The sequence below is a fragment of the Chiloscyllium plagiosum genome, unplaced genomic scaffold (assembly GCF_037043375.1).
Source record: "Chiloscyllium plagiosum isolate Xiang-an unplaced genomic scaffold, Cpla_swu_hap1 HiC_scaffold_48, whole genome shotgun sequence".
In the NCBI taxonomy this organism is placed as follows: Eukaryota; Metazoa; Chordata; class Chondrichthyes; order Orectolobiformes; family Hemiscylliidae; genus Chiloscyllium; species Chiloscyllium plagiosum.
In genome coordinates this window covers 4,990,389-5,000,745 of record NW_028270186.1, presented here as the reverse complement: position 1 = coordinate 5,000,745, position 10,357 = coordinate 4,990,389, and the positions used below count along the sequence as shown (strand labels likewise).

At 54.0% G+C, this 10,357-nt stretch overlaps 1 protein-coding gene across 1 annotated transcript; it reads left to right on the top strand.

Annotated features, from left to right (window-relative positions):
* Nucleotides 1-383: 383 nt before the first annotated feature.
* On the top strand, nucleotides 384-5,072 carry LOC122543037 (neurofilament medium polypeptide-like). Its single transcript, XM_043681228.2, has 3 exons — nucleotides 384-1,493; nucleotides 2,438-2,562; nucleotides 3,318-5,072. Exons 1-3 carry the CDS (start codon nucleotides 453-455, stop codon nucleotides 4,513-4,515), a joined length of 2,364 nt encoding a protein of 787 aa, XP_043537163.2. The 5' UTR covers nucleotides 384-452; the 3' UTR covers nucleotides 4,516-5,072.
* Nucleotides 5,073-10,357: the final 5,285 nt, after the last annotated feature.

The following is a 10,357-nucleotide window of genomic DNA, read 5'->3' as shown; positions in this document are numbered from 1 at the left end:
ACACCCAGAACACGGTGAAATCTTACCTTGCAAATAAAAGGACGGTTTCAGTCTCAAAATGACCCTCGGCCTTGGTGAAGCATAGTTGCTGTTTATTTTCTCTCCCCACCTCCACCCCCCCAACTTTAATATTCACTCCCCTCTGTATGTGTGTCTGTGTATGTATACACCCCTCCCCGACCATTGTTTCATTGGGTTGGGGGCTGTTGGCTTGCAGGCCGTGTTGCTGGCTAACCGGACTGGATTGGCAGTGTGCCCACAGTGTGCCCTCCCCTTGCAGTTGGGCACATCAATCAGCAGCTCCCGGTCCGGCCTCCCGCCCATTTCTGCCCCGGCGCTTTCACTATAAAAGGCAGGATGAGGCCGGCCGCTCGCACACGCATATACACACACACACACATATCTTCCCCTCCCTTTCCCCTACCAACAGCCATCCACCCTCCCCGCTGAAGATGAGCTACATCCTAGAGACGGTGAGCAGTCCTTCCTCCTACCGGAGGCTGGAGAGCCGGACTTACAGCAGCCGGGCGGTCGCCTCTCGCCCTCAGCCGTGGTCTCGGGTTAGTGCACCAGCGCCGGTGCTCACCTCGGCGTCCTACCGGCGCCTGGCGAGCGCGGTGCAGGCTCCCCGCGCTTACAGCTCCTCGGAGAGCCTGGACCTGAGTCAGTCCAGCGGTCTGAACGGAGATTACCGGGGCGTCGGCAGCCGCAACGAGAAGGAGCTGCTGCAGGGGCTGAACGACCGCTTCGCCGGCTACATCGACAAGGTGCACTACCTGGAGCAGCACAACAAGGAGCTGGAAGCTGAGATTCAGGCTCAGCGGCAGAAGCAGGCCGGCCACGGGCAGCTGGGGGAGGTGTACGAGCAGGAGCTGAGGGAACTGCGGAGCCTGATCGAGCAGGTGAACCAGGACAAGGCGCTGCTGCAGCTGCAGAGCGAGCACCTGGAGGAGGACCTGCAGCGCCTCAGGGAGCGCTGTGAGGATGAGGCCAGGCTGAGGGACGACACCGAGGCTCACGTCAGGGCCTTCCGGAAAGACACCGAGGAGTCGGCGCTCATCAAGCTGGAGATGGAGAAGAAAGCTCAGTCCCTGCAAGAGGAGCTCGCCTTCCTCCGGGCCAACCACGAGGAGGAGCTGGCCGAACTCTTCGCCCAGATCCAGGCGTCCCAGGTCACGCTGGAGCGCAAGGAACCGCTCAAGGGCGACCTGAGCTCGGCGCTGAAGGAGATCCGCTCGCAGCTTGAGGGCCACTCGACCAAGAACCTGCAGCAGACCGAAGAGTGGTTCCAGTGCCGCTACGCCAAGCTGAACGAGGCGGCCGAGCTCAACAAGGACGCGATCCGCTCGGCCCGGGAGGAGATCAATGAGTACCGCCGCCAACTGCAGTCCAAGTGCATCGAGCTGGAGTCGGTCCGGGGCACCAAGGAGTCCCTGGAGAGGCAGATCAGCGACATCGAGGACCGCCACAACGCCGATGTGTCCAACTACCAGGTCAGCAGCTCCCCGCCGCCCCAAGACCGCCCCTGGGCTCCCTCTCCAAGCCCCTGCCCCGACCTCCAGCATCTCCCCACCATTTCCCCCCCCCCACCCCCTCCCACCAGCCAGGATCCATCCAGCAACTCTTCCGATCTCCACCCCGTGGCAAGGCTACATTACCCCCGAGCAGCCCCACGAAGACCCATCTCACTCCCCCCGCCACCAATGTCTGTCCAACCCTCTCATTCCCACCACTCCCAAACCCCACACCTCCGTTTAGGGGTCACCTTGGAAAAACACTCCAAATGGTCAACTCCCAACCCAATCCCTTCTCTCTTTCTGTCAGTCTCTCTCTCTCTCTTTGTGTGTCTCTCTCTCTTTGTTTCTTTCTGTGACTCTCTGTCTCTCTCTCTCACTCTCTGTCTATTTCTCTGTCTGTCTATCACTATCTGTCTCTCTGTATCTCTCTCTGTATCTCTCTCTCTTTGTCTGTTTCTTTCTGTGTGTGTTTCTCTATCTCTCTGCCTCACTCTGTCTCTCTCTCCGTGGGTGGCTCTCTCTCTCTCTCTCTCTGTGTCTCTCTTCCCCAGCTCTCTCCGAAGTGGTCCATTCCCCGCCTCCCTCGCGTTTCGATCTTAGCGCCTCGGTAAGGGGCGGGAGCGGGGACAGGGGGCTGGGTGTGTGCCCGCCTGAAGTGTCGCGCTGTCCGCCTGCCGTTGTCGAACCTCCGGGCTCGGCTGAGGACGAGCGGGGAAGTGGCTGGGGCGTGCCCGCGGGAGCAGGAGCGCCCGTGCCCGGGCAGGATTTGGGAAACTGTCCTCCAAAGCTGCCCAGCTCAGGGAACTCTCCGGTCCCGGAACCCGCTTGTCATTGTGGCCTGGAGGGTGTCTCTCCGGCGGTTTACTGATGAGTTTCCTCTCTCTCTCTCTCTCTCTCTCTGTGTCTGGGAAACATTTTAGGAAACAGTCCAACAGCTGGAGAATGAGCTGCGCAACACCAAGTGGGAAATGGCCCGTCACCTGCGGGAATACCAAGATTTATTAAACGTGAAAATGGCTTTGGATATCGAGATTGCTGCTTACAGGTAACTGGGGGGGGGGGGGGGGGGTCCCAGAGGGGCGGAGGGTGTGGCGACACCTCCAGGGAGGACAAAAAAACCAAGCCATTGCGTGACATTGAGGGGGTCCTCAATGGGAGTGCGGCACAGGGAGCCCTCCCTTACCCCCCCCCCCTCCCCACCCGAGGCTGCAGCGGGACAGGGGGGTGGGTGCACGGCTGGTCTTTCTCTGTGCGGCTCCAGTGCGGTCAGATGAAACCCCGCGTCAAAGGAGGGCAACCGCCTTTGCCTGAAATAGCTGAGGCCACTCGGCAGCGAGCGAGTCTGTTAACCCACCCCCAGCCATAATCTGAGGGGTTGGGGAGTGGTGCCGCCCAGTCCATCATGTGAAGCCATCTCTGACCACTCTGTTGCTCTCTCTGAGTCTGCTCCCATTCCCTCGCCCTACAACACCCCCCACCCCAAGCCCTTTCCAGCCTCTGATCAATGCAAAGCTGGCTCTGTTCTGGGGGGCACTCGCTTCGGAGCCTCCCATGGGCTGATGGCGTTCTTGCCCCAGTAACGGGCAATGGTGTCATACAACTGGCGAATCTAACAGCACAGGAAGAGACTGTTCCTCCCAAAACTACATAGGACCCTTTCCAGGCAATAATACGCTCAGTAAGTAATGTAGTCTCCTCTTCTGCTCCTGGTGCCTATCCTTCATTCCATTGTAAGGGTTTAATAACAGCTGTCTTCTTTACCTCTCCCTCGGTCTCTCCCCACCCCCCACCCCTGTGCAGGAAACTGTTGGAAGGTGAAGAATCCAGGTATATTTTCTCTGGAAGCATCACTGGCCCCTCTTTCCCCTATCGACCCCCGAGCACGCCCACAGCCCCCGCTAAAGTGCAGAAAACCAAAGAAGCCCCCAAGATGAAAGTGCAGCATAAATTCGTGGAAGAGATCATCGAAGAAACCAAAGTGGAGGACGAGAAAGCAGAACTGGGGGAGCTGGACCTATCTGAGGCAGTGGAAAAGGCTGCGGGTGAAGCCATAGCCGAGGAAGAGGAAGCGGTGGAAGAGGTCATTGTGGCCACAGTCAAGACTGCAGTCCAGGCTCAACCAGAAAAAAAGGGTGAGGAAAAGAAGGAGGAAGAAGAGGAGGAGGAAAAAGAAGAAGAGAGAGGTGAAAGAGAAGGTGATGCTGTCCAGGCAGAAGGGGAGCAGGAAGGGGCAGAAGAAACTGAAGCTGAGGAGAAGATTGAAAGCGTGAAGGTGGAGGAATCAAAAGCTGTGCCAGAGGAGCAGGGGAAGGAAGCAAGTGAGGAGGAAGAGGAAGAGGAAGAAGTCACCAAGAAAGAAGAAGCTGGTGAAGAGCCTGAAAAGACAGCCACAGAAAATGGAGAGGAAGGAGCAGAGGAAGATGCTAAGAAGAGTGAGGAAGCAGTCGATAAGAAGGTCGTTTCTGAGAAAAAGGTCGACACAGTTGATGGGGGCAAGGAGGCAGGAACCGATGTCAAATCACCACAGAAAGAGGAAGCCAAAATAGAAGTGGAGGTCAAATCACCAAAAGAAGAGAAATCCCCAGAAGCTGAGGAAAAGAAGGATGAAGTCAAGTCAAAGGATGAAGCCAAGTCAAAGGATGAAGCCAAGTCAAAAGATGAAGGCACAACCATCAATGGAGAGATTGAAGAGAAAGGGGATGACACCAAGGACAAGGAGGAAGAGCCGCAAATCATTTCCAATGGGGTTGACCAGAGTCCCACAAAGGAGGAGGACTCTGACATCATCTCCCACATGAAGACTGCAACAAAGACTATCCAGAAGGTCATTGATGATGATGACGGGATGACCAAACACATCAAGGAGATCACCAAATCTGTCACGGTAACTCAGACAATGGAGGAGACAGAAGAGGTGGTCCAGGAGACGATAGTGTCTACTAAGACGGTGGAGAAAACCTCACACTCAGTCATAAAGAAGGAGGAGGATCATGAGTGAAGAGAACCTCATGAAGCAAAGGGGATGACATTTGACAGCTAAAGATGCATGGGTGTGACAGCTTTTCTGGCCTTGAGCAGAGTGTGTTCTCCGTTGAGGAGCTCCAGACTTCTCGTCTTTTCCTTTTGTGCAATAGAAGAAACTGCATGCAAGTTTAAAAAGGTGCCCTCCACAGTGCTGAAATACAAGGAACCACTGAAAGGACAAAATAGAACACAACTGAACAACTTAATTGCATGGAAGACATATGCACCAAATCGTGACAAATAGCAATATGCTGAAGAAAGGTTGTGAGCTGTCGGAGGGGCGCTTTTGAGAAAGTCTAGAGATGTATTATGCAAAGAATAAACTGAGCCAAAAAGTTTGAAAAAAACTATAAAAAAATCCTTAGCCTTAAACTGCTCATTGATTAATCTATGTTTACCTCACGAGTGCTTTTAAAATGGACTTCCATTGGTGGGAGGGAGGGTTTACTGATCATTCACCAACACGTCACACTGTATCACCCCATGTGCAACTTCACTGCAGTATTTGCTGAATAAAAGTCATATTCTGAATCTTAATGTCTGATTTATTCTTTCAAATAAATGTGGAGGAGGGAGGACGCGGTGGGATCTTGTTGACTCATGAATATCTTTTAGCCTTTGGATGAATTTAATTGAGACACCATTAGGAAAAGGAGAGGCTCCTATTTTGTGTGCAATCTCTGGAACAATCCTATTCCCTTCAGTGCGATTAATATCCAATGCTGCCAAATCATGGTTTGGATGTTTTGACCAGTCTACTCACCTTCTTATGTTTGAGGTGATTCCAAATAAAATTTGGGTGCCAAATTTTGAAAATGGCTGCATGCAAGGTCGGACTTTTCACCTCTGACACTTGGGTGCCGCCGAAAAGCTTGTGGACATGTGCGTCAAGGTACACTTCTCGTTTTGTTTTGCATGCTGGGTTAACTGAAGTGAATCTGATTCTCTTGGCAATGCCGTACTCAAGGTTTGGTCAGCGGGAAAGAACGTCGTTCTAGCTCTAGTTGCCGCTGTGTTTTTTTTTTGGGATAAGCAATGAGCGGCATTCCAATATAATAATAGTTAAAATAATTCAAGTTTCACCTCCCCTCCACCCTGCCTTTTCAAGCATTTCAGCACAACTTTTGCGACTTCACTTTCCGTCAGCATTGTGTCAATCAGCAATATATAATGATATGGTGTCGCGACATCAAACTGTGACCTGGAACACATTCCCGAAGCTAGTCACAATTTGTAAACTGGGTCATTGTGAAGTTCTAATTTCCTTCCGGTTGACTCAGATCTTTTGGGTGCAAATGTAATTAAGAATCACACCCAGCTCTCTTTAACAAGTCTGCCGATTCCCGCAGCTCTTTGGCTGGAGGGTGGGGGGGGGGGGGGGGGGGATAGTGAGACAGCTGGTGTGAAACTGCAGGCTGTTGATGCAGCAGAAAAACACGAATCGACACAGAATTAACTGCTTCAGGGCCACAACGCCTTACAGAGGTGAGGAGTGGGTATGTAGTCAGTATCGTGTGAGAGAGTTAAATTCGGGTGTGGGTCCTAATATGTTGGTGCTGCACATGTGTGCAGGAGACACACTGGGCTTCAGGTTGACGCAGCGTTTTCTTTTAAGAATGGGCCCTCCCTGTCATTCAAACCAAAAGCCTCCATGCGACGCGGCGTTTTCAGCACTCCCCGCGCTGGACAGAGGCGCGGTGTAGGTTCAGCACCACACGCGCCCCGGACAGCTCCCGTCCCTGAACTGGGGCCAGGCTCTGGCTCAGGGACTGCTTGGGTGGGGCGAGGGGGGGACGTCAAAAGTCCCAGCCCATTCAGGGCCGTGCAACCGCAGTGCAGGACTGGTGCTCCCAGCTGGTCTTGAAGCCTGGAGTCAACCAGTTAAGCAAAGCGCCCAGTCACCTTGATCGTTAAACTACTGGGCGGGAGTTCTTAGGAACAGTCAGTTCGTAACGCCACCAACCGCCAGCGCTGACCGAGACCGAGTCTCACACGAAGAAAAGACAGCCCTGGCGGGGAGAGCTGAAAGCTTTGCTTCCGGCCTTCAGTGAGTTACATAGGGCCGCGGAACCAGCTGGGCTCGAGTCGAATTACTTGCAGACCCTCCAAAACACCGCCGCATCCCACCACCACCACCCAGCCCTCCCCAACACAAGCCAGCCTGGAGAACCTATTAGGATTCCCAGCGGCGCTCCTGTCAACTCCTATACATCCGGCCGTGTCCCAGGGGCCACTCAGAAAGGAAGGCTTTCAACTATGACCAAAGCACACTGCTCCAAACCAGAGAGGGTCAAACTACTCAAGAGGAAATACATTGGTGCACCGCACTTCAGCGCTCGCACACTTTCACGGAGGGAGGGGTCGGGGTGGGGTGGGAGGGTGATATACGGCAATTGTGTAAAGGCTCCCAAAGGTAATTGCTCTCCCATTGGCACTTATAGGTTCAGAACTGTCGGCTATCGGTTCCCTGCTTGTCCCGCAGTGGTGTTCAGTGAGGGGGACGCGGAACACTGCAGTAGTTTTGCACATTCTCCCCGTGTCTGCGTGGGTTTCCTCCGGGTGCTCCGGTTTCCTCTCACAGTCCAAAGATGGACAGGTTAGGCGATTCGGCCGTGCAAACTTGCCCACAGTGCTCAGGGGTGCGTAGGAAAGGTGCGTTCGTCAGGGGAAATATAGAGCAATTGGGAAGGGGGGTGGGTCTGAGCGGGACAGACACTCTGCGGAGGGTCAGTATGGACTTGTTGGGACAAAATGGCCTTTTTTCCACACTGTGGTGATTGTATGATTCGAATTAGATCTCTTCCCCCCCCCCCCCCCCCCCACCCCCGTCTCAGCAACCTCACCTCCCCCATCCCCCCACCCCCGCCCCACCTCGCCAAACAAGGCTCGTTCTGAGCTGAGGTCCCCAGAGCAGCTCTGATTTCTCCCCGCGCAGACCTGCCGAGCTTTTCCAGCAATTTCTGGGGCTTTCCCTTGGCAGCAACAATTTGGATTCGCTGCTCCGGTCTGGAGGAAATTTTCTTCCCCCCAAAAACTCCAGCATTTGGAGATCTCACAATCAGTCCGCAGTCCCCAGGCTGCAGAAGTGTAGGTTGGCTGTACTTTGCCCCCCCCCCACCTGCCCCCGGAATGTCTTCATTTCTGTTGTTGTTGTTGTTTTAATAATCTCACAAACCGGCAGCAATTTGGTCTTTCACGTGTGTTTCTTCGAAGGGAATTTTTCTTTTGAAAAAACTTCATTTACTGCAGCGACATCTCTTCATGACAGTCTCCATCCCACCTCCCCACCCTCCTCCGACGTCTCCCTTCACCACCCCCCCCCCCCCTCCCCCAAACAAGGCGGAGCGCCCACTGGTTGACGGAGTCAGGTTGAGATTGGGGACTGCAACCGCAGGTTGCGGTGGTTCACGGACTCCCAGCCCAACTGCTTGTTCTGTGGTGCTGTGGAGTCCGTGGACCACGTGTATATTGGGTGGGGGCGTTTGCACTCCCTTTCTGATTTTCTCAAAAACCTCCTCCTCTGCTTTTGGCTGCACTTCAGTCCCATGCTCCTGATCTTCGGGCACCCGGTACGGAGGAGGGAGGGCAGGTCTGAAGACCTCCTCGTGGGTCTGCTCCTGGGCCTGGCCAAATTGGCCATTAACAGGTTGAGGCAGCGGGCCGTGGAGGGGGTCGTTAGGGCCGACTGCCTGCCCCTCTTCCGCGGTTACGTTAGAGCCCGGGTGTCCTTGGAGAAGGAGCACGCGGTGTCCACCAACACCCTGGAGTTGTTCAGGGAGAGCTGGGCACCGCAGGGAGTGGAGTGCATCATTTCTCCCTCCAACTCTATTTTGATTTAGTCTCTACCCTCCCCTTCACTGTTTGATCACACAGCACTGCCCTTTGATGTGAAGGGCAGTGCTTGTCACTGGCCACCCGGGTGTTTCCTTTCTTCCTGGTGGTGAAAACTGAATAAAGATTCGTGCACTTTGTGTCTCTGACTGTGTCTCACACCTGCACACACACAACACGGGTGTTGGGAAAAATAAGCACTAAAAAAAACCCCGCATTCCTCTCCGCACGCCTCGCTGTCTCCGGCCTCTCTGCCGAGCTCCCCCTCCTGGCTGACCGCCCTGCCCTGCCCTGCCCAACCAGGCAGCACACTGTGCTGGCAATAGCCCCCTTTTGAGGGTAGCAGGTAGCATGTGAGGGGGGATTGTGTGTGGGGGGGAAGGTGGAGTAGGTCTGAATAGGGGTGGGGGGGGGGGGCTAGTGGCTGAAGGGAACGCGATCTGCTGAAATTTGACACAGTCGGTGTGAGACACAGAACAGGAAAGTTCCGTCGGTGCCTGAACTCTACCTGAAGTGGGGCAGGTTGCAATTTTCACTGGATTCTGATGGTCCAATGTGGGGGTGGGGTGGGGCGGGGAGGGCTTCTCTCCATAAACCTCCACACACACACAGACACAATTATCGTTTTCAGTGTGATAATGGGAAGCGCAGGAGGCGTTGAGGAATGAGTGAGTTCTCAGTGACCCTCCCCATGTTGGCTGTGCGCGCCCACTGAGTCAGACAGACAGACCGAGGCACAATGCTGCATTCTGTCTCTGGGCCGCGCCCTCATCCCTCTCTCTACGTCTGCGCAGGCGCCCCCAACCCTGACCCAGATTTGGCAGGTTTCTTCTCGTCTCCCTGAATTTGGATGTGCTCCCAAACGGGTTCTCTTTTCCTGTGAATTCCCGGTCCAATTCACTGCCCCGCTGAATCCTGGGGAATGGTCCCGGGCCGTCTCTCTGGTCTCTGTAAGTCCAGCAGCAAGTGATAGGGTGGGGAAGAATGGAGGCGGACACAAGGACCCCCACTCACAGAGAGAGGTGAGCAGGAAGAGACATTTTCCGATTGTGGTGACATGCTGCTGTAAGGATACTTTGACCCGGTCTATTTCCCCTATCGCAGCTGAGTTACAATCGGTAAAACCCGAGTCCACAAAGAGGTTGCATTGAAAGATTTGAGTGGAGAGTGTGGTGCTGGAAAAGCACAACAGGTCAGGCGGCATCCGAGGTGCAGGAAAATCGACGTTTCAAGAAAAATCCGTTCATCAGGATCCTTCATGAAGATATAATAGGGACCTAATAGGTCAGGTGAATTGGCCATGCTAAATTGCCCATAGTGTTAGGTGCATTAGTCAGCGGGAAATGTAGGGGAATGGGGCTGGGTGGGTTGCTCTACGGAGGGTCGGTGCGGACTTGTTGGGCCGAAGGGCCTGTTTCCACACCGTAGGGAATCTAATCTAGTTTAAGGGGCAACTTTTTCACACAGAGAGTTTATGGAATGAGCTGCCAGAGGAAATGGTGGAGGCTGGTACAATGACAGGTTTCCCCTGCTATCTGAAAGTACAGCATTCCTATGAAGCTGTTCTTAATCCAAAATAGCGAAAAGTGAAAAAGCATTAATTTATTAATACTGATGAAGGGCAATTGCCTGAAATGTCAATTCTCCTGCTCCTGCATGATCTGCTCAACTCTAATCTCCAGCATCTGAACTCCCCACTTTTGGCTGGAAAGAGAGCCTGGGAGTTTCTGGGAGGAAGAGCCAGCATTCAGTATCTGCCTCACAGTGTAGCCAAGGGCACCCGCCTCTCTGATGTGAACAGAATTGTGAGTTGTTTCACACGGAAGAAGTGCATCAGATGGTTCACAAGTTGGTCAGGGAGCCAACGTGACTCAGCAAAATCACAGGGCTGTGTTGGTGAATAGGGCTGGGGATGCCAGTTAGAATGTGGGCAGCAGAGATTTCCCTCAGAGCCAGGGTAAGTGACGTGGACAGACAGAAAGTTC

Excerpts from the sequence above, each read along its gene's own strand:
- LOC122543037 (XM_043681228.2), top strand. The coding sequence starts at position 453 with ATGAGCTACATCCTAGAGACGGTGAGCAGTCCTTCCTCCTACCGGAGG. Across the intron at positions 1,494-2,437 it reads CCGATGTGTCCAACTACCAG|GAAACAGTCCAACAGCTGGA; the intron begins GTCAGCAGCTCC and ends GAAACATTTTAG. Across the intron at positions 2,563-3,317 it reads ATCGAGATTGCTGCTTACAG|GAAACTGTTGGAAGGTGAAG; the intron begins GTAACTGGGGGG and ends ACCCCTGTGCAG.